Source organism: Fringilla coelebs, assembly GCF_963513975.1.
Source record: "Fringilla coelebs genome assembly, chromosome: 1".
Taxonomy (NCBI): Eukaryota; Metazoa; Chordata; class Aves; order Passeriformes; family Fringillidae; genus Fringilla; species Fringilla coelebs.
Window position 1 is genome coordinate 77,147,297 of NC_140028.1, and position 24,397 is coordinate 77,171,693.

General features: G+C 34.0%; 1 protein-coding gene across 1 annotated transcript in view; it reads right to left on the bottom strand.

The window, feature by feature from the left end:
* CDH18 (cadherin 18) overlaps positions 1-24,397 on the bottom strand; it is a gene marked incomplete at both ends in the record, with an annotated part of 156,867 nt that overhangs the window by 42,591 nt on the left and 89,879 nt on the right. Inside the window, 3 exons of the mRNA XM_084216973.1 lie at positions 1,449-1,702; positions 5,543-5,730; positions 17,315-17,482. Coding sequence (XP_084073099.1) covers positions 1,449-1,702; positions 5,543-5,730; positions 17,315-17,482 — 610 coding nt within the window. The remainder of the gene's footprint in view (positions 1-1,448; positions 1,703-5,542; positions 5,731-17,314; positions 17,483-24,397) is intronic.

Below are 24,397 nucleotides of genomic sequence, written 5' to 3' on the forward strand. Positions count from 1 at the left end.
GTCATATTAGCACTATATATTTTTCTCCATTGAGACATAGAGATATGGAAGGAACAATTCAAAAATATGTGCCAATTAAGGTAAAAACATGATAGACAAAAGTAAGAACAATTTTTTCCCTCAATTATATGAATAACATGGATACTTTGTATTCTGTCCTCAATCCCTGCTTACAAATTCAGGTTTGAGGGGGAAAAAAAAGCAAATACAACAAGCTCAATATTTGAAACTCTTTTTCCTTCTGATCCCTCTATCTTCAGATTACTGCCTGTTTCACCTAGAAAATCTACTTCCGACCTACCCAGGCTTTGTAAAAACTGCTGCTGCTTCCCTTTTGCCAGATTTATCTCTTTCTAGACAAAATTGTTATGGGCAACAGACAGCTGAATTATGGACCAGCAAGTCAAATATGCACTTGCCCTTCCTACTCCAAATTTCCATGACAGTAATTGGTCTGTGTTAATAGCTTCAGAATCACCGTATTAGAGCTACAGGAATTTGGCAGCTATTTTTAGTAAAATTTTATAATGTATGTTACAATTTAGGCACAAATACCATAGTGGAAATTTTTCAAAGGCAATAACTTGCCACTAAGAAATTGTATATATTGATTCTCTGACACAAAACATTTTGAATCTTAGACTATTATCACAAAAGAACCATAAAAATCTGATGTCTTCATTGCTCTGAAAAGATTGTTTCACATTACTATTACACATATGCAGCAGATTTCAACTCAGTCAAGAGACTAAATATTCCTAACTAGCTGAAGAAAAACTTTCCAAGGACATAATAAAATTATTTTTCCAAAGGCTATATCATTATGCCATGGAAAGGAAAAGCATCAAAAATATTTTTGTGGATATTTTTTGGAAACTTTTTAGCTCTACTGCCACCTTTGACACATAAAGTTCATATATTGTTCCACAAAATTCATTATTGCACATATTTGATTCTTTTGATGTTCTACTGAAGCTGAAGCATGTTACAAAACATTGGGCTCATCCTCAACCAAAGTTTTGCCAAAAATGATCCTGCTTGTCTCTAAAATGTATCTAAAGCTGATGTATCTAAACCTGCTGCTGTCTTGCACAAGCACCTGGGACAACTACAGTGCAGCAAGTGTGCAGATTTAGGCCAGCACAATGAAGACAGATGGGGGGAAAACAGTGCTATGATATTTTAAAGATTTACAGTAGTACACCACTGGAAAATCAGTCCTTTGCTCAGACCAATGATGGGAATTATAGTGCATACCAAATAAAAGCTAAGGTTATGTTACTAAATCTAATCTGTACAGACTGATCATCACACTGTTCCGACCTATGTTTCCCTTTAGGTACTAAAATAAACCGTCTTCCTACATTCCAGATCTCATTAACCATTAAGCTTGTGAAATTCAATATCAGGATCGAATAATTAATCCCTATAATTTGGATTTACTATACCTCACTAAACTGTTTGCAGCATCAGGATCATGTGCTGTTACTGTGCCAACAGGAGTCCCAATCTTTGCATTTTCGTAAACTTCCATGACATAGGAAGGCATAGTGAAGAGTGGGGGTTCGTCCACATCGCCAACGATGACCTTCAACATCGTTACATCTTTGAACGGTCCCAAGTGCGAAAAGCGGAAATCCAGGTGAGTATTTGCTCCTTCTATATTAAGTGTATATGATTTCTTTTTTTCATAGTTGAGTGGCTGTTGGAAGGAAAAAAAAAATCTCAGAGACATTCTGTTCTCCAGTTTAGCCTGCTAGCAACTTAACAACATCTTTTCTGTTTAACTTAAACATTTCTTCATGTTACTGGAAAGGGATGATATTCTCTGATATTCTGGCAGCCACTGTCATACCTTGTATGTAGAAGGATATAAATGAAGCAGGATGGTTTCAATTTTTCTCTGCAACAGAATATTGGAAAAGATACTGGTTTTGGAAATAGCTCAGGGTTTAGAATGAGCCTCAGATTCTACTTTCATGATAATGTAGTGTCTGGATTTTGTCACCTTTTGTTCTTAATCAGTAAATTCTAAGTTCTGAGAAAGGTAGAGACTGATGTATCCTGAATTAAAATGACTTCACATCTTAAATAAAAAAGTGTCATAGACAGCGACAGGGACATTAAAATTCTTTTGGGCATCTCTTTTATCCTCAACTGAATAAAAGCAACTTCTTACAGGAAAACACTTACTCAATGTAAGAGAGCAGATGTAGTCTGTCTGTTTCCAACAGTTTAAAAACACAGTCAAATCAGTAAAAGAAGTTGCATATGCGTGGAATTTATTTTTAGAACCAGAATTTTTATTTCCCTTATGGCTTGGCAGAATTCCACTGATACCAGTATCATTCTATGTGGACATGACAGTCTATCTAACAAAAACTCTTCATCCAAGTTTAAAATGGTATTTCCTGCCACCTGAAGGAGCGGCAAAGTAATATGTTAGGAAAGACATATGAGGAACTCAATATATGTGGCTTGTCACTATCAGTGGGAAATTTTTAGATGAAATCTAAAATAAATTTGACTGATGGTGTATAAGAAAAAATGTTCAGGTTTTATATATACTTTATATATTTGTTTGATTTCTCCTTTGCATACTCAAGGACAATTAATTAATTTTCTGAACTCTTACAGTATAAGGCTTTTGTGACTTTCACGTTCTCTGTTTCCCTTACCTGAATGCAAAGATAAAAAGTTCTAAAGACATGAAAATTTACCATAGCCTGGTAAATCTATTACTACTCAAGAAAAAACAGCTAAGTTGCTACTCAAGTCAATTCATAAAGAAATATACATTTAATAAATTTTAACTCAGATATCCATTAATTTACAGGGTTTTTTTGTTATGAGCAGCCAAGTATTGACTAGTGATTTTCATTTCTCTGCAGCATGCACATTCTAAGAATAAACAGGACTGCAACTTTATCTTTGATATCCTTTTGGAAAACTCAGTTTATATTGACAATGACTGAATTAACTCTTTAAGGAAGATTAATTTCTCTCAGAAAACACAGGAGGATTGACACAAACTCTTGTAGTAACACAAACTCAATCTAGTTCTTTGATCAGACAATAACACTTTTTTTTTAAGGGAAAAATCTATTCAGATAATCAGAAAGATCTGACATTTCAAGTATAGTATTTTTGCTTTCATTTGCTTTTTTTTTCTTCCTATAACATCTCAATCATTAGTGGTAGATATAAGGTGAGAGACAGACTTGTCTTGTGTCTCTAAATATGCAAAACATTTCTGTATTTACCTTAAAATGATCATTGTCTAAAGATCATCTTCCCCAGAAAGAAAGCAAAACATTTATATTTTAGATGAATTAAAGAGATTTTTTGTTCATGTTTTCTATTTTCCCAATTAATAATTTCCTTTCATTACAATTACCAACATAATTTCAGTATGTATTCATCGGCCAAACTGAAAATGCCAAATGTAGCTCAAGTGACCAGTTACAAGGCTAACTGGAAAATGCTGCTCTGCACTATACTGCAGTTTGAGTTTCTAATATGAAACTCCCAAAAGGAATCTCATATTAGGGTAACTATAACTCCCAAAAAGAGTTACAGAATTTTATGGGAAATAACTATCTGTTTCTTGAGCATTTCCAGTTTCATTTTACGAAGAGACATGGGATGGGCTGTTAGACACTTTTTCTGGGAAATCTGAATGACACTTGCTGACTTGAAGTCAGGAAAGTTCTAACACATTTTTCTGAGAATCATGACAAAGAGGGAGCATGATGACCATTCTGTTTTTGAAGGACACAGAGGATAATAGCTTTTACTGGCCTATTTTGTTTGGGTTTCCTCCAGTTTCTTTCTCAAAAAAGGAACTGCATAAGAAAAAGTAGAAATATTTCATGACAGTTTGAAATCAACCCTTTGTGGAAGGATCTTTGAGACTGAAGAATGGCTCCACAGGTCTGTCAATAAGAAAGATAAAGAAAGTACTGGAGGTTTTGGGTCAGCCCAGAATGAGACTAAAACAGATTCTAACACTCCTAGCCTTTGCATACAAATGGAGGCACTGAAAAATTTTATTTATCCAGCAGAATCTTACATAAGGGAAGCTTTAATATTTTGATGAGGACTTCAGGTCATTAGACACTAAAATATATTTAGTTCTGGCTTTTCTGATGTGCCTACTGTAAATTCTTCTGGAGAAGTACTAGAAGATAAATCATTCTATTTTACTGTTATGGAAGGCAGTGGTATCTGATATACAAAACCAGAATACTTCTGTTCTTAGTTTAGATTATTTATTTTAGTTGGGCTATCAAAATATTCAGCTTGAAATCCAATCTAAATTAAAAGCAATTACAGCAAACAGCATATAATATACTTATTAAACTGCATACAAGATCTGAGTTAAAAGAAAAAGAAAAAAAGAAAAAAAAGAAAAAAAGAAAACAAAGGAAAAAAACCCCAACATCCTCTTTCTAGTACTGTACAAAGGGATAAGGTATCCGAAGAAATAATGGAGGTATTATACAAAAATTTATGTAATTTTCAAGTGCCGAATTCCTTTCAAATGGAATTTAACATTACTTAAGCAAAACTTAAATCTTCTTGTCTTGATGTAAAAATGACCTAAATTATTTTCATGTGTATGTAAAAGAACAGGCAACATATGCTTTTGTCATTTTCTAAATTGCAGTGAAAAATTTTTTGAGGCTACTTTGGCAAAACCAGTAAGAAATGTTATTTAGCAGATTTTTCTATGTCTTTCATTTTGTTGCAAATTCTTCCTTTCTGCTTCATGTTTTAAATATGCATAAATGTTGTGGGTAATGAAAAGTAGCCATGGTGAGGATACAATACTCATTTTAAAGAAGAAGTAACAGATTACGGTTTCCAGATAAAACCAGGCCATCAGGAAATAAATTCAGTGCTATAAAAAAGACAGTTTACTTTTATATGGTTGGGTGGGTATTACATAACCTTTACAAAAGACACTGAGTTAAAGCTTTTTAAGATACTGGAAGAGGTCTTTTAAATATTTATAAATTATTAAAAAATATTTCCTTGAGGTAGAGCTATTTTTGATATCTTAAATACATATATATCTATTAGGAAGAAAAAAACCCCATGCTTTATGATAGTTTTTTTATTTATTCTCTTCCTTCACATTTTGTCAGTATTTCATTTATCCAACCATTACTCAAGACCAGAATTCATATCAGCAATTTTGAATATATACTCACTTTTAATTTTTAGGGTCTATGGATACATATAATTTATATCTACAAGACTCAATAACAAACCCATATAAGAACTCTCAACTGACTGGGACAAATATGGGAACTACATATAAATGATAACTCTGCGATAGCTTGCCAAGTAGCATTTTAAGTCTTTAGCACAATACTGGGTCATGAAGATACCAGCTGGAAAGTAAATCAAAGAATAAGTCTATGAAAACTGAATTACGCGTTCAGTTCCACAGATAAAATTTCTACGCCAAGATTCAAGCACGTTGAGGACCAAAAAGTATGATTTTCACCCAAATTTTATATCTTCTATGGCTTACCTTCTTCAGAGAGAGAATTCCTTCCCTGGTTTCTTTGTCAGTAGATATGGAGAATACCCCAGCGCCATCACCATTTATAATTGTATACTTCATGTCTGCATTTGAACCAGTGTCTGCATCATTTGCTTTGATTTTGCCAACTGCTGATCCAACTTGAGCCGACTCAGGAACATACAGTTGATAATGTTCTGAGGGGGAAAAAAAACAACATAATAGCTTGGACATTTTTTAGTTAAACTAAATTAGAGAACCATTGTCTACTTGATAGATGTCTGACTCTGGAAGAGTATTTACATATTTTGTTAAGTGACAAATAAACCTATGAATTAATTTAGATCCCTGAAAGAATTCAAAACTGAATTGCATTTTACTTGGAATGCCTTCATTCCCTACTCAAAATCCAAATTGCTTAACGTAGGATTTTAGTTTTCACAGCTCTTTCTGTAGATTGCATAATAAAGAAGTTACTTTTTAACAGTATTTTTACAACAGTATTTTTACAAATGCTCCATAACCAATATATATATATTTCACCAACTTACAATTAAATGCATGGTCAAGTGAGTACTTTTGAATTGAAAAACATGCTGCACTTTTCCCCAAAGTCCAATCATTTTTGCAGCATTGCATCAAAATTTTCAAAACATGATTTTTGCTAAAGAAAATTATAACGAATCTTAATGTTTTACCCTTTGCACAAAAATGTTAACTAGCATCCACAGTAAATGAAAATAAACATAATGGGTACAAAGAAGTACTACACATTTGTGCCCTGAAAAATTTTTCTCTACAACTCTGGCCTCCTTTCAGTGTTTTTGTAACCTGTTAGGTTAATAATTAGTGTCATATTTTTTGAAAGATAATTTTCTTAGCTGTCTCCATGTTTTTGTGTGAAATTTTCTAAAAGGTACAAAGTTTTCTGGTGGACAAGAAGCTGCCACGTGGAAATAAAAGCAGCAAAGAGACATAATGTCATTATGTAAACCTCAATCTCCAGCTGTGACTAGGCCAGAAAAACAGCTTAAAGAAGATTTCTCCAACAATGCTACCCTTATAATACAGCAGGGATGATGAAATCTACCAGAACTGAAAAGAATAATTCACATCCAATAGATGGTGTGCACATACCAACAACATACTAATTTCCCATCTAAAAAAACCTAACCCAAATTCCTTCCTTACAGTCTGCAGAGTTTACATCACAGCCCAACCACCAACGTAGTAAAAAGAGAAAAAAAACTTCTGCCATTACAGATCTTCTGTAACTCTCCCAGGTTCCTCTCATGTTCCTTGAAGGCATTCTGTGGCAGTCAGTGCAAAAGTGCAAAACTGAGTGGCAGGACAGCGGATCAGCGTATTTGAAAGGGGACATATAAAAGTTAACATATTGTTATGGTTCGCTGGGTTGAAGCCAGGTAGCATGACTGCAGAGGTGCCCTGGTTAAGCACGTAGAAAAAGAAAGGCAAAATTTAAATTTTTAAATTCAGAGACTAAACCTGAGGTATGGCAGAAACCCACTACTGGTTAAATGAATTGAGAAGTTCTCAACCTACAGAAGCTGCAACTGGAAAGGGAATAGATATCATCACTAAAATACAATTGCCTTTATAGCCACCTGCTAAAAAAAAATGAAGATTAATTATAAATTTATATAATTTCTTGCACAACAGTTCCTAAACCTATTTTTTGTTTTGAAGTATTTTTTCCATACTAGCCCATAGTACTAGTAAAGAACTAGTGGTGTGATAAGGATAGACAAGTGAACGAATCTTTGTTAGTCTAAAGGAAAAGAGATTTCATAGGAAAAAAAAAAATAGTTACTATTTTTTTGAATATCTTAAGGACAATAAGAAATTTCCAGCAGAGCAAGAGAAAAATTAGAATTTAACATGTAAAAAATAAAAATACCAACATTGCAACAGGACAATTACTTAATTCAATTAAAATTCATAGTTAATACTTTGATGCAATTCTTTGATATGCATGTAAAAGCCACCTACACAAATTTCCAAATAAATGTCCTGCAAAATTTTGTGCTTACAGATGATTTCAACTGACACTTTTGTATTGCAGGTTGCTTTATTTCATACATAAAATTATAATATTGGGATGAGATCAATTTCAAAATTTACTTAGTGTTAAAATAAATGCAAAATATGGGGTTTTGACACTTTTGCTCTTCTAAAAAGGAAAAGGTTAAGGCCATTAAAAATATGTTATATAATCAAGCCACATCAGGAACTGGATGTGCTGTAATTCATATGATCAGGTGAACTAATTGGAGATTTTCAAATAGTTGAGCTTGTTCAAATATGCAAATATTCACACACTATGCTCTGATTTATAAATCCACCCCAAGTGTTAGCCATCTGTTTCAGAAAATTGTTTTACTGATACCTGCTTCAAAGACTCTGAAATACTAAAACTTCAAGCAAAACAAATATTTGAAATACCTCACGAATTATGTCAGTTTTTGTAGAACTGAAATTTTAAAAAATATAGATAGAATTAAAAGAAAGCTGTTCAAAAAATAAAAAACTCCTAGGTCAGAAATGTCTTCCAACAAGTATTTAACCACTGCTTCATAGAGACAGCCTGACAATATCTCATACAGACATGAGCCAAATAGATAAATACAAAAAATACTATCTCAAAAAACCAAACACTCAAGAAGATAAAATTAAGCAACAGGGAGGTTAAACTATATTACAGACCTTTTTTTAGGCTAGCGGTGAAATTGGAAATGTTAAACACTAAATAGCTGTAAGCTATTGCTAGCAAGAAGAACTGACAAAAGGCTCAATCAAGCACTGGAACAGACTTCCCAGAGAAAAGGTCACAGCACCAAGCTTGTCTGAGTCCAAGATGGATTTGGACAATGCTCTCAGGTACACGCTGTGACTCCTTGAGTGCTCTCCATTGGGACTTAATGACTCACATGTGTCCTTTTAAACTCAGCGTAATCTGTGATTCTGATTCTATGAATGTTTCCTTGGGCATTGGATAAAGAAAGTTTGATAGGACACTGTAAAATATGGGATGTGTATACTGTGAATTTACAGTTCTGAATTGCAAACTATGAGTCTGTCTCAATCCTCTAAAACAATCAGTTGGGAAGATAGGAGCCCTGAGGATCAGGTATGATCCTCTAAACTTTTCCACCAAGTCTGACCATGTTGAACAGATTGTTCTTATTCTTTCAGCATTGCAGACTTCCAGGAGCTGTTGTGAAGCAGAAATCTTTTGGGGATGGTCTAATTTTTTATGGAGGAGCTGGCCTGTTTCTTACAGACCAAGAATTTTGGCTGATTCAGTTGTCAGCTTTTATCACATTCACTCACATGCCTTCCCTTTGCTCATGATATGAGGAATTTAATACTCTTTTCCAGGTCATGTACTGTGTAGGATACCACTTTGCAGGACTTTAATCTATGCTAATTGAAACATTTTCCAAATGCAAGTATATGATCTTCATATTTCAATAAACTTTATGGCTTCTCTGTCATTATACTGCAGAAATAATTTATTTATCTTTAGAAAAATATACTTTAATTTCAGCCTACAGGTAACCTCCAAAGCTGTATCTTACTCTCAGAAAAGAAAGTTCTCTCTATCTGAACCTCTCAAAAAAAATGTAACAGTATTTAATGAAAATCAGTTAGCATACTATTGAAATTATTGTATTTATTGATCTATTCTATTTTTTTTGACAATTTTAATTTACTTTTATAGGTTACAATGTCTTCTTGAACAGTAGACATTACCACATTTAACAGGGGGAGGAAGAAATGACAATACAGAACACCAACTTGGGAAAAAAGTGTTTATCACACTGGAGGGCAGGGCTGCTTCTCAGAGGGACCTGGGCATGCTGGAGAAATGTGCTAAAACAAACCTCATGACATTCAGAAATGGAACCAGGGAAGGAATAATGCCATCCATCAGTACATGCTGGGGCCAGCCAGTTGTAAAGCAGTTTTGCAGAAAGGGACCTAAAAAGGACTTTTCAAGGCTTTACTAGACAAGACTCTAAGTGACTTAACCTAACTCAACCTGCTTTAAGCTGGGCTTTGGGTAGGATTACTTTTTCAAGTCTCACGTGAACCTATGATCCTGTCATATCCAAAGGTATGTTTCATGTTTCACTGCCTGCCATCTTTGATAAAACTAAAGCAGAGCTTCAGCTGTGGACTGTGCTCAATCTTCCTTGGTATTTATCTTTGAGAAAGCTATTCTTCATTCACAGAGCTGCTTGTTTTCATTACATGTAATAGATTATTCTGGATTTCTCTTTAATAGCTGCAGTCTTTTTAGAAGCCTATTTGTCACAGTATGTCTTGGACATATGTCACATGTTCCTTTACTATGTTTATCTTTAATTCAATACTTCTAGTTTTATTCCATCATCATTATAAGTACAGAAAATTTTATGATGGCAGAAGTTCAGTCAATTTTATATCTACTAATTTTGATCTGAATATTCTTTTTGATGACATCTCTTTCATAAAACTAAACTAAGAAATTTTCAAGAGGTATGTTTGACTTACTTTTCTTCCCTGCCAAACCCCCCATGCTTTTGCATTTTCTAAATGTATTTGAATTATAAGTGACGGTACTTCTTATTTGCAAGTATGACAATCAAAAAAATTCAAAACTCAAACCCTTCAAACTTTTGCTTGCTTTGAAAATCTGTAGAACATAGAAACCTTGGGTCAATTGAGACAAAAAAAAAAAAACCCAAATGTTCTTCTTTGATGCAAGAGTCTCCTTTGGCTGAAACAAGATTTGTACATCTCAATGGTTCTGCTTTTTTACATCTCAGTGTAAAATAGGAGTTATGATTGCGACTAAGATTTTATTCAGTGATGAGTTTATGTTCCATGACACTTTGCCTTTAGAGACAGTAACTGAAAGTTCTTGAAAACTATCTGACCTCAGAATACTGAACTTTCAATCTTGGAAAACAAAAATATTCTGTCTTCTTGTAAAAATTGTGATGTTATGCTGCTCATAGCTAAAAGCAGAAACATAAAGAAAACTGAGTTTCTCATGGATTTTCAGATTTACTACTTGCTTGTAGGTATTGAATCCCCAAATACATATTTTCTATGCAAATGATACGGGAAAAGCAACATATGCACTCCATAATAATCACTAATGAGGAACTTAATTGTTGGGTGTGATCTGTAGCAGTCTCTAGAGGCTGTGCTCTGTTCAGCATATATTTTGCTATTTAAAGGAGAGCCACAGCTGCATCAGGCAGCCTGGGTAAAGCAGAGAGCAATAGCAATACCTGTAAAAGGGTTAAACTCCATTTGGACTGTTTGTTTTGTGGTTTGTATGCTTGCTTTTTCCTGGCACTAGTACAGCTAGGATTGTGATCACACTGGGGTTTAACTACGTAAAGGACATGAAAATTAAGGCTTTCCAAAAAACACTCCTCAAAATGGAGTGGTCCTGCTCCCATTTCTCTACTCTGAAAGAAAAACAAACAACATTCCCTCATTCCCAAAACCACTACAGTCTTATTCAGAAACCCTTGAAAAAACAAACAAACCAACACAAACCTGTGCGGTTTTTTTTCTGTCTAGAGTGTTTTGAAATTATTTTTATATCTACAATATATGTAATTCCTAACGGATCTGGTACACAAAAATCCTCACAGACAATACTCAGTAAATGAAATAACACTCCATGGTACTGTTATGAGTAGTGCTGATGCACCTAGGTGGTGCTAAAACTTAGTATGCAGATCACATACTTATTGCAAGTATTTAATCTGACTTTGACATACATATATTTTTCCCCCATCAAACTTCCTGTAATATTTGAATTCCATAAACAATTCTGTCACCAAATTTTATTGTCATGAATTTTCATTAAAGGAGACTTTTACTATAAGATATTCAATACTCTTGAAAATATATTTAGTTAATTAAATTTTACAGTCAAAACTGATTACAGAAATCACACTTATTCTGCTCAGGAAAGGGAACATTATGAGATTTCCATTAAATAACTCATGTCAGATTTCACTGACATATGAAATAATTTGGCATACCATTCTTCTTACAAAAACAAAAAGGAAGACAACTAAACGAATCACTGTAGATAACATTTTCCAGTCTATGGAAACATACACTCAAAGGTACATACACTTTAATTTCATATGTCTTAACTCCCTTTTGAACTTAATGAACACATCTCAAGTAACATGTTTCTCATGTGTCCAAGGCATCCCATAGATGAATGATTGTTTCTAGCACATTGCAGAGATACAGTATCTCTCTTACAAACAGAAAAATTTTAGAAAATCACTCAGCAAGTCGGTTTTACTACTCCCTAAAACAGCTTGTTGTTGTTGGGCAGCAGCCTTGCTAAGCAGGTGATTCTAAATACTTCTAGAAAATCAAGACCAAACATAATCCTCTGTTTAAAATTAACATATTCACCAGGTAATATAGGCACACAATAGCAGCTTCCCCCTTTTACCTTCACTCCTGGCTGTCACAGTCAGGGGGAAGTTTCTGAAAACTGACAGAAATAGAAACCTTATCCTGTTCTGATGTAACACTTTAGCCAAAAAAAAAAGTTAGGGGCCTTTGATAATTCTCTGTAAAGTCAGAAAATCAGTATACTGAACACCAGTACACACAGTACACACTGTACACCCAAAGGAAGTGTCACTCACTAGGCATCCACTTTGAAACCTGAGCACTGACCTTTGAAGCCTCTATCAATTCAACATATATCTACCTTTAAGAAGATGTGAAAAGAAAAATACTTTTCAACACCACAGTTATGTTGTTCAACTATTACACCAAAATGCAATAGTCACACAGATGAGAAGTGGTGAGCATGAAATAAGGAAAAGATATTAGTCTAATTATAATGAAAAAATCCTAATAAATAAGCAATGTTTAAAAATAGAATAATTTCTGGCCCGAAATGCTTCCTAATACTCACTGGATACTGGAACATTGCTAGATTCATCCACATGGAGAATCATAGACTCATAGAATGGCTTGAGTTGGAAGGCAGCTTAAAAACAATCTGGTTTTAACTGCTCTGCAATAGACAGGGGCACCTTTCACTACAGCAGTGTGCTCAGAGCCCCATCCAACCCAGCCTTGAACACTTCCAGGTATGGGACATCAAAGCTTTTCTGGGCAACCTGATCCAGTGCCTTCTGATACCTAAACTTACTCTCTTTCCCTTTTAAAAATGTTCTCCCCTTTCTCATATCATTACCTGCCTATGCAAAAAGTTTTTTTCCATCTTTTTTATAAGTCCTTTCTGCGTACTGAAAGGCTGCAATGAGGTCTCTCTAGAGCCTTCTCTTTTCCAGGTTGACAACCTGAGCTCTTTCAGATTGTCTTCATCCAGTCCTCCCTCTACCTTCATGGCCCTCCTCTGGACCCACTCGAGCAGGTCCAAATCATTCTTGTGCTGAGGACTCTGGACCTGGACACAGCACTCCAAGTGGGGCTGTGTCCAGGGTGGAGTAGAGGGGGGCAATCCCCTCCCTTGTCCTGCTGGGTGCAAGTCTTTTGATGTAGCCCAGGATGCAGCTGGCTTTCTGGGCTGCAGGTGCACATTGGCTGTTCATGTCCAACTTTTCACCCACTGGAAGCTCCAAGTCATTCCCCTCAGGGGTGCTCTCTCTGAGTTCTCCTATTCTGTTTTCATGCCCGGGATTGCCCTGACCCAGCTGCAGACCTTGCACTTGGACTTCTTGAGCTGCATTAGGTTCATATGGTCCCACTTCTCAAGTCCATAAATGGCACAATGAACAGTATCTAGATTATACTAGATGTGCAAAAAATCTAATTTAAGAAGGTACAGATGATCAGACGTCAGCAATCTTACGAGAAACCAGTTATTGCGTCCTTATTCTATTTTATATCTGAGTTCCTTAGGAAAAAAAAACTCTTGCAATCTTTTAACTCAATATTCTCCAGTAATTTTTAACCCTTGTCCAATATCAGGCAAATCTAGCAGAAGGACAGAATCATTATGATTCTATAAGCCTCTTAGCAGCTACTGGGTGAAAAAAAGAAGAAAGACCTGCTGAAAAAATAATCAGAATAAATTTTGCTTTCCTCGTTACATTTGGCAGGAGCCAAGTGGTAAAAGAGAAGGCAGATAGCCCTGTACTTGTCACCAGGTAGGACAGGACAGGCTGCAGCACATAGCAGTGGGGAGTGAGAGGGTGCTGACAGGAGACCACAACAATTTTGATGACAGGAAATCATGGGAAGTGGATGTACAACATGGAACTGGGGATTCAGAAAGGACCACACTGGAGTATGAATTTCAAAAGAAAATGAGTAGCAGATACTTTAACACTTAGTTAGCTGATGAGTTATATTAACAAGGCCAAATAGTGGATACCTTACTAGGACTGAACAGAGTTTATGTCTCCTAGGATGTGAGTTTACTTTTACAGAGCTAACAGGAGCATCTTCATTTCACATTCCTATTTAAACATGGCTGTGCACGTTTCATACAATGATATTGTAAAAAGAGAGGCCAAACTAATGCATATACATATGCATATACATGATTTCATGTTATGTTTACTATTGCCATGAAACGATCAAGCCTCAAAAATCAAGCTTTATAAAAATTGTTTTAAGTCATGAGTTGTATTTAAATTCTGCATTATCCTAAGGAACTGAGCTATTTGTATCAAAAACCAAAATCTACAAATTAGAATCTAGACCCAGCAACAACAGATCTTCTGCACACTGGCCAGAATGTAGCCATTAGCACTTGATGTACGAAGCATGACAGTAGAAGCCTCTGCCCAGTGTGATGGTCTTGATGCCATCAGGATCTCTTCATACTGAACCAAACACAAAAAATTTATTCATCTTAAGCAACACCAGAGAGAATTAATGAAAGAGAAGTATACAGAATAAACTAATGCAAGCTCAAAGTCTGATAACAGTGCCATTAGAAGACAGAATATCTTCTATCAAATTATGAAATAAATTTATGACTATGAAATTAGGGCCCTCAGTCATCAACCACATGTATCCATCAATGGTGAAACTAACAAGAACTGAGAGATGCAAAAATCTTCCTATGCAGAGCACTGTCTACGAGCTTACATTGAATAGATAGTTCATTTATTATATGTATCTCAAAAGCAAGGAAATTTATGATGGTGTAGGAAAAATAAGTTAGTATTATACAAAAGGCACAGGAAGTAATTGATAAGCAAAAAAATGTGTGAGGTTTCAGGCTATTCTCCTGCTGAATTCACAACCCCCTTCCTACTTTTGAGACATACTACTGTTTTGCAACCAGAAATTTTCAGCTGTTTCCTATACTAGAAATCAGACTCATAAAATTATCCAGTCCTGTTTCATATTATTCCTCCAAAATTTTCTTCATAAATTGGAAAACTGTTGCTCTTCTGTTAGGACTTTCTTTGAAAGAAAGCCAGGTCTTTTAGAATGAATACAGAAAAAAACACAATAAACCCTTTCAAGCAGATATATTTACAACATTTATTTCTAAGTTTTAAGTAGGGATTTAAGGTGTTTCTTTAAGGGCAAAATTCCTGCATATCTAACTGCATTTTGCATGTCTAATGAACACTGATTTACTAAAGCCAGAAAGCTATATCTTTTAAATATATACAACAAAGTGTATTTATAAATAAAACAAATAATAACAGCATCAATCAGATGTACTTCCCAGCACGCTCTCAAGAAAGGTACTCATACAGTTAGAATTAGATTCAAAACTCACAAGTATGTAACGGAGAAAAGGAAACTAACCAAAAGAAAGTCTGTGGTTTAGCTGAGGCTCAGCCTGTCCCAAGGGTTATGCACTCGATATAGGCAGTTTTGGTTAGCACTTCCCTTGAATTCAATTCTGAATGTGACAAGCCTCAGTAAGTCTCATTTAGCATTCCGTCTAATAAGGAAATTGAAGAGAAATTTAACTGAAAATCATGGCACACAAAGGAAACAGAGGAAAAATAAACAAAGAAGTTATTTTTTTTAGGGCAAGACTCATGTATATAGTTCATGATGGTAAAATGGCCTTTTCAAGATCCACTGCATTTTCATTCTTTATTATTAACATGTAGCTACTGCTCATTTGCATGGGGTGTTCTTGAAAAGGAGTAAAGAAATAATGTCACTCATAACTGTATATAGGAATCTTCTGTAAGGAAAGAAAGCAATGTTTGTATTCTAGAAGACTTGTTTTAGAAATAATATTTTATGTTAAAAAGAGTAAATATGAAAATAACATTTTATTCTGCCTTAATAAGTTTTCATTAAATGTGAAATGTTTTGTCATATTAGAATCCTTTAGAACATATAAATTGTAACATGAACATTTAAAATTTCTTTGATTTGTGAAAAAATATTAATACAGATAAAAAGATATGGCAATGTACATTTCTGCCTGCCTATCAGTTTGCCATCTAAGCCCTTCCATTCAAAATAAAAGAGGCCAGTTCTTGAAACCTGATAGATAGGGATCCATTCCTGCAGTCAATGAGTTTGCAGAAAACTTAGGACATTCTTTCTTTTTAATTTAACTCTTGTTCAGAGATAAGCCTTACCTTTTGCCTTTCCAATAGTTAGGAAGTATTAAATATAATGATAGATGCAATGAAGAATTTGTGGAACATAAAATCAAAAATATTTTACTTAAGGGTATATTTCAAAAGCTTTATGTTTTCAAGTTTTTGTGAGGCACAGAGAAGATACTCATTTCTACAAGACTCCTAATAATCCTACTTGCTGTTTGGCCAGATTTTATACAATGTGTATTACCAGGGAGCTCTGTTTTTCCTTGGAGCTTTGTGATCTCTACTATTGTTTAAAAATCTTTTAATTCAAACAGCTTAAGGCATTTTCAGGTGGATGTACCTTGACCTACCAGCCCATTATGTTCTACAATAGCTCATGCAATGTCTGAGAACAGATTACAACATTCTTGTTGGCCTTGAGCCAATATGTAGAGAAAATGCATTTATGTTCCAGAAGATTTTTAAATAAATTACTGTCTGAATTCAGAATTCCCACAAGATTCCAGCTACTGTGTCAGATCAATGTGTACCCAATGAGCTGGATAGAAATTTACTTCCTATTAGTGGTCACATTAAGATATTCTATTCTGGTATTTACTCTTCATATATTCATGTGATAATATTGTTTGAAATCAATATCAGCAATTCATTTAATTATGATAAAGTCAGGCTCCATCATTGCTCAACAATAATGAAAAACATCTTAGATTTTGACCATCTGAAATGTAATAATCGATCTTAAAAGTTTAGTTTGGTATAGAGAAAGCAGAAGAAAAAAATTTGATAGATACATATGGAAGCAGCCAAAGGCATGTTGGGTTAAATATTTTAATGAATTGCCTTTTGCTGTTATCTACCATAGGAACATCATAATTCCCTCATGGGATCAAAATCACACAATTATTGAAATATGCATTTAACAGTGGCTGGAGAACAACCCACATATGAGAACAGTATAGCTTTGTAAGCCATCTCAATATTATTCAGTGGTTAGACTGAAAGAAATCTTTACTAGTTTCAGTATTTTAGCTATGCCATCTCTGTGGTTTATCTGGAAATGCTGGAAAATTAAAAAATATTGGTGAATCCAAATGCTTTCCAAGCTGCCTTTTCCCCATGAATTTGACTACTAACTGGATTTCGCTAATAAAATCTTACTTCACTGAAAATCAATGTGATTTTCAAATCAGTTATATGTTGAAATTGTACATACTCTGAGGAAACCTGGGTGGATTGTCGTTGACATCTGTGAGTGTGATATTTACAGTTGTAGACCCTGACAGCCCTCCGACCTGCCCAGCCATATCTTTGGCTTGAATGACAACGGAATAATGCTCTCTGGCTTCCCTGTCCATATTGTGCAAGGCAGTCCTGATGACTCCTGTGAGGGAGAGAAAACAAACAAACAAACAAAAGATCAAGATTAGCTTGTTCTGTTCAAGCAAGAGAAAAGGCTGGGCATGACCTTTCTTTACAGGAAAGGTGGAGCTAGGTGGTTTCCAGTTTATGAAATATATATGTATACATGCATATATAAAACACAACTCCGATGCAGCTAGACAATAAACCTACTGGATAATATGAAGAAATTGAAACAATATTTATTAAATCAATTATTCTATTATTCAATAATCAATCCAACTTATAACATTCCTGACCCAAAGTTACATTGACAAAATAACAGTGTTTTCTCATATAACTCTTCAATTAGCTACTTAATAAAAAAACTAATGAATTGGAACCCTTACCCCAAGGAATAAGACGCAAGATGTTTTTTAACAAAAGGTAATTTCTTAATTAATATAACACGTATCTCTTAAAACTGCCCAAAAGCTAGATTTTCCTATTTGAAAAATCTCAAAAAAGTATTTTTGTTTTTGATACATGTCATTCATATAGATTTTTGTTTATGTTTTACTTAATTAATAATTGTAAAGTAAAAGATAAGATTTTTATTGTTATTACTATCTTAGAGAGAGAAAACCAAAATTGAATTATCCTAAAATTGTATTATCTTTTTATCCATTATCATGAGAATTGTTTTTCACATTTAGTTACCTATACATGTAGAAGCAAAGGTTAAAATAAAAATAGGGGGAGACAACGTGATGGGCACAGCTTCAATTAGGAGACATTTTCCACCTATGATGACACTTGTAAATTAAACCCAGCTAATTTCTTTGATCACAGACTGACAGAAAATCATGGAATTCAGTAAAGAGAAATGTCAAGTGGTAGGGAGCTACTACATCCTGTGGACTGACCAGCTGGGAAGGAGCTTTTCAGAAAAGAATCTGGTGTGGTCCTCAGGTTGAACATGAGCCGGCATTGTGTCCTTGTAGCAAACAAGGCCAGCATCTTCCCAGGCTGCATCGTGAAATGCATTGCCAGCCAGTTGAGGGAGGGGATCCTTCCCCTCTGCTCATCAAATCTGGAGTGCTAGGTGCAGTTCTGAGCACACCAGTACGCAAAAGATATTAATGGACTGGAGTAGAGTTACATAAAAATAAATAAAGAAATATGTAAAATGCCCAATTTATTAACATTACATTTTTATAGCACTACAATTTTAGCGTAACTTCTATTGGACTCTGAAAGTGAGCTCTTGCTACTAATAAGTAAATAGCATAGCACCATCAGATGTTGCTTCTGGGAAAATTTTAATCATATAATAATTACTAATGCAAAGAATCTTAAGAAATAGAATGTTACTCTTCAGGAGAACTTTATCTGCAGCACAATTCTCAAGCTTTCTTGACCCCCACAGTTTCAGATCATGTAAAAAAGTATTTTCCAGAGCATTATCTTTCTTGTATTTTAAAAATACTTTCTTTGCATTTCTTCAATAAAACCATTTAACCATTATTACATACAAAATGGAAAGTTTCATGTAGCTTATACCATTGCTTCCATTCATTTCTGAAAGCAAATCACACAAAAACAAAAAGATCTGTGCACAAAGAATATATTTTTTTAAGCATCCACAAAGTTTTAGAATTATTTTAACACAGTTTTGCACTGTACGTTACTTTCCATCAGAAGTGTAGATTGGGACAAACTGGCTAAAAACAGTATACAAGTCTGGTTTAGTTCATCAGTGCTTTTTTCCTCAAAATGATACCGTTTGAAACAGATATTTTTTTCAGAAATTGCAACATGATGTATTGAAAATAACCACAATTTATACACACTATAAATTTAGAAAAGGAAATTTAAAGGGTCATTTAGATAAAAGGAACTGCTGTAATTTAAATATGCATTTTTATAAAAATAAATATGGTTAAAGAAATCTGGTACTACTGTTCTGAAAATATATTTTACTGATAAATAGGAATATGGGAATGTCCTAGAACTGAGAATGTCCTTACTTTTTTGTCTTTTTGACTTTTCAAATGAATTGCTTTATTTTTTTTTTACATTGAAAGTAAATGTATCATGCTTATGCATATGCACATACATGTAAGAAATATAGGATTTTTTAAAAGAACCTCCCATTTCAACTTGTAACAGACCAAATGTAACATAGTAGAACATCCCTTCTACACTATCCTCCCTAGTATTAGCCACTTGCATTTTAAAATTCATTTAAACAAACTGAAATTCCCCTGATTTATGGTTACTTTTCTTTGTTTTCTTCAAGGGGTATGATGCTTAATCAAGGCTTGTAGATAGCTAATAAGGATTATGTGGATGACTAATCATGACTAATCACTTCATCTCTCTCACTTGCAGCAGGTTCCTCTTCTCTGAAAGATGAGACAATGAATTAGGTCAGGCTCTTAGTTTCAAAACCTTGTGTGCAAAGTTTAGAATAAGAAAACTAAAGTTTTGATGGGCTGAAGGCAGGGGTTGAGAGAAAATTTATCTCCCTCTTCTGCCTGGGTTTCAGATCCATTTATACATCCTGAAATCATATCATCAGTATGAGGTATGTAACTACTGTGAGGACTCTAATGCTCTGTCCTTGTCCCTAGCAGCTCCACCAACTCCTGGCAGTGCAGCACTAAAATCATGCATCATCTCAAGTTTCACTATTGATCCCAAAATGTGTAAGGAGAACTTAGTTGTCTTTTTCCCTAGGATAAAATTAAATGATCTGGCAGTTTCTTTTAAAGCAGGAAATGCTCCTGACTATCTTCAGTATGCTTGGCAGGGGCTGGTGTACCTCCCACAAGAAGACAGGAAGTTAATCTTAAGGAAGACATTTTCCTGACTGAAACATTTACCAAAAAAAAAAAAAAAAAACCAACCCTGAAAAAAGAAAGCTGTCACAAGTTTTTTTAAATTTGAACACAGCCCTAATTTTGCCTCATATTTTTTAGGCAGCACTGTGACCCTGTTAACCAAGTACTTCTCAGCTATGCCTTCAGCATTTATCCATCTATGGTAGGAAAGGAAAACAAGAAAATTAAAAAAAACCCAAGATGTAGACATCGTTACAGGTACACCCATACTATTTCTGGTATTAAATAAAGAATTTATACAGAAGTTTGACTGCTATGTCAAAAATCAAATACAACATATGGAAGGGTAAATCTATTGGAATGTTGCTGAGAAAAACACACAGGTTTGGACTTCTGCCCTCACAAATACTCACACCTGTTTCCATCCTAAAATTATGAGAGATGTTTTTTTTTCCCACATGGAAGGCTCTCCCAAGAAAACACATTTTCTTCTAATTTATTTTATAAGTTTATTCACCTCTAAAGCACACCAGTTCTGCTAGGGTTTTTAAATTTTATTCTTAATTTTGTTTGTGAGTGACAATTTCAATAGTTTTGAGAGAGCACATTTTCCAATTTGAATTTATCTTTCTTGACCATGTATGAGGAGAACCCTACTTACTTTCCAATTAAGATTTTAATAGTCTTTTTTCATTGCAACATTTTTATTTTTTATATGGAATACATTACATTGATGATTGATCTTTAATTGACTAATAAACCCATGGCATTTTTCCCCAGTGACAATTCCAAATGAATGAGACCAGAATTTCTGTAGAACCATAGAACCTCTTAATGTGAATAGGACCAATAAGGATAAGTCCTACCACCTGTTACTCACAGGACTAACTAAAATGAAACAATACGTCTTAAAAGTACTTTTACTATTTAATGCTATTAATTTTGATTATACTTTCTTGCTCTTGCCCATAATCACATTAGCCTCCTTCTCAGTACTGACAGTTCTTCACAACCTTTTGCAGTTAAGAAATTTCTTCATGATGGTCCTGTATTTATCCTCAAAGTATCAGATAAAACTGAGGAAAAAGAACTCTGAGATGAAATATTGATATGTCTACTATTGTGGATAGCTCCTTTTCTTTCCTTTTCCCCAACACCATTGGATTTGAGAAAGCCCTGAAAATAACTTCATTTTTGGCAAGTTTTACTTCCCTCTCAGGCTCTCTGAATTCATTCTTATTACTGAATTGCAGTCAATACCTTTTCTTTTATACCAAACTTTCTTAAAGACACTTATATGCTCTGCAGCATCTGACAATGTGTTATCTTTTTTAGCATTCTGTGAAGAACCATTTAACTTACATAAAAGAAAAGCTACAACAGAAGGATCCACTGTAACTGAGACTGCAAAAATCAAGACTTTTCTAACTGCAGACAAATACTAAGAAAATATCTGCCACAGCCAGGTGCATAGCTATGCATTTACTGAAGTATTTTACTATGTACTTACCAATTAGTCCGGTACACTTAAAAGAATTTATCTTATTACTTACATAAAATAAGAACTCATTTACATTCAGTAACCACCTCAGAATTTTTTAGTCATCTTTATTTTACAGCCTACTCCTGCATGATGTCTGAATTGCCCTGGATAAAACATGGTCTATTTTATTTTTTGAGCTCAGAGGTTTTCTATCCAGTGGGGAAAACAAAAAGAAAAAACAGTCACACAACTCCACTTTAATGGCAAACTATTTTGTCATGGGGAAGTAAGTATTTTTTTGATTGGAAAATTTTCATTCTGTTGTTGAAAGTTGAGTGTGGTCACTAGATATTTGATGAAGAGCCAGTAAGTCACATTTGACCTCCTATTTTCTAGTTTCTTCTATATCTGTCTTGTCATGATCATAGACAATTATGATTCAAATGCAATTCTAAATATCTATTTAATAGCCAACTAAATGTGGGAGTTTCCAATTTACTGAGAGATTTGAAGTATTGCAGATGGTAATTTCATTAATATTATTCTTTCTTTTGGAATAAAACCACTATTTTTATCACTGCTTTTTCTAGGGTATGAATTTAGCCTATTTTATTGTAACTTAATATTCTGAACATCTTGTATGTATTAAAACACATTTCAAATTCTAATATTATTCCACCTTAAAAAAGAAACACATTTTTTCCATTTTAAGACAGATACTGAAAAAGTCAGAAAATACATTTTTTTCCTTAAAATTTCAAAGTAAAAATAAAATTTAGAACTCTCAATAGATTGACTTGAATTTGTGATTTACTTCAAAATATAATTGTAAACAGAAATCTGCAATATAAAGCTTATGGTCCAACTCCACATTCTGAATTCTTCTATAGAAAAGATGTTTTTTAATCTAGCCCTTTGACTCAGATCTGCTTTATATAACTAACACTTTGTTCCTTTACAGAGACATACCTACACACTTCATGGATGAAAGTCACAGGATGTAGAAATGACAATTAATGATCGATTTTCTTCTCTGGTCATGACTATAACACTGAAAGACAGTATATCCTTCCTTAAATAAAATTACCATTCAAATTAAACACATTAATCTAAATTTTAAGAATAACTGCTAAAAAAAAAAGTACTGAAAAATATTTTAAAAGGAAAATAGTAAACATTTTGAAGAAGTAGGATAGAATAGCATTCATTTGGCATTAAAAGAAGGGGTGGATCGACCAGGCTGACTGTACTATAATGAATACCCCCAGAATTAAAAAAATCATTTAAATAATTGTTAGTAAAAATAACCTTCTCTAAAATCTTTATGAGTAACACACAGAAATTAAAAAGTGAAAAAAAATATTTTGCTGATACCTCATAAATTAAGGAATCTGAAAAAATTGTCTCTAACTGAGTGAAAAATACACCAATTTATGTGGCAATTGCATGGATACCAAAAGTAATCACACCACCTCTCAGTTTTCATAATGGAACAATCACATTAATTAAATTAAAGTTTGCTGCCGTGAAATCTCCAGAAAGAAGACAATAAATTCCAATGTGCAAGAGGCAAGTGCTGTAATCAAATGGATATCTATTATAGAAATAGTCATCCAAAATTTTTGCCAATGGTTGTTTTTTTGTTTATTTTTGATAGACACAGAAAGAAGTTGAATAGAATTGGTCTTACACGGATCCCTGTAAAGCCCTGGAGGAATCTCTCCCTTTCATGACAATTCCCTACCTCCCAGGTAGCCAGTTCATAGCCATTTAATATAAGCCTTGTTGCTGCTACTAATTGCTATCTATTATTGCTAACTAGAATTGCGTGTGGCATGGCAATTATCTTTTTGATATAACATGGCATTTCACAAAACAAAGAAATCATGTTTGTTTAGCATGGCCTATTTTCCAGAAAAACACATTGAAAGATATTACTGCTATTCCAATCTTTTTAATTGGCTGGATTCTTTCTAGCCTCTCCTTTTTTTTTTTTTAGTCTTTGCCTAAATTTGCCAGCCTCATATTGCAAATTGGTTTTGCTTGGCCTTCCAGAAAACTGACACACATTTAAATTCTGCAAACTTGTTTATCTACTTTGGGAGAATCTACTACCCTACCTAGATCTGGAACTTGAAAACAGTAATAGTTCCCCCATTAATCTAATTCTGTTCCAAAAAGAGTCAACAATTCAGGGTGAAGAAAAGTGGAAGTTCTGCTGGTTGTTTTTTCATGTGCAGATTCTTAAAAGACATCAAAAAATGTCTAATTTCTCAGAAACTATTTATCAATATGCTACGTCCTGAAAATGTGCAAGTAGTTTCTTTTGGAGTACAAAGTGCACATAAATTCCTACGATTTTTCAAACATAAAAATACAGTTAAGCATTCTTTCAAGCAAATTTCTCACCTGAGTGGTTTTGACCTCTTTTAAAACTGCCTTTCCATTTTTGAACAAACATTTTTTCTACACAAAATTGTTGAAGATGTGGTATGAAGAAGCAGAAGAAAGCTTAAAGACAGACTTAGAATAAAAACATTCTTGTGTCTTGGTAACCTGCCACTATATATTAATTCTCTGCATAATTCTGCATGATTAGGTAATTCAATTTTTATAGAAGACATCTTGG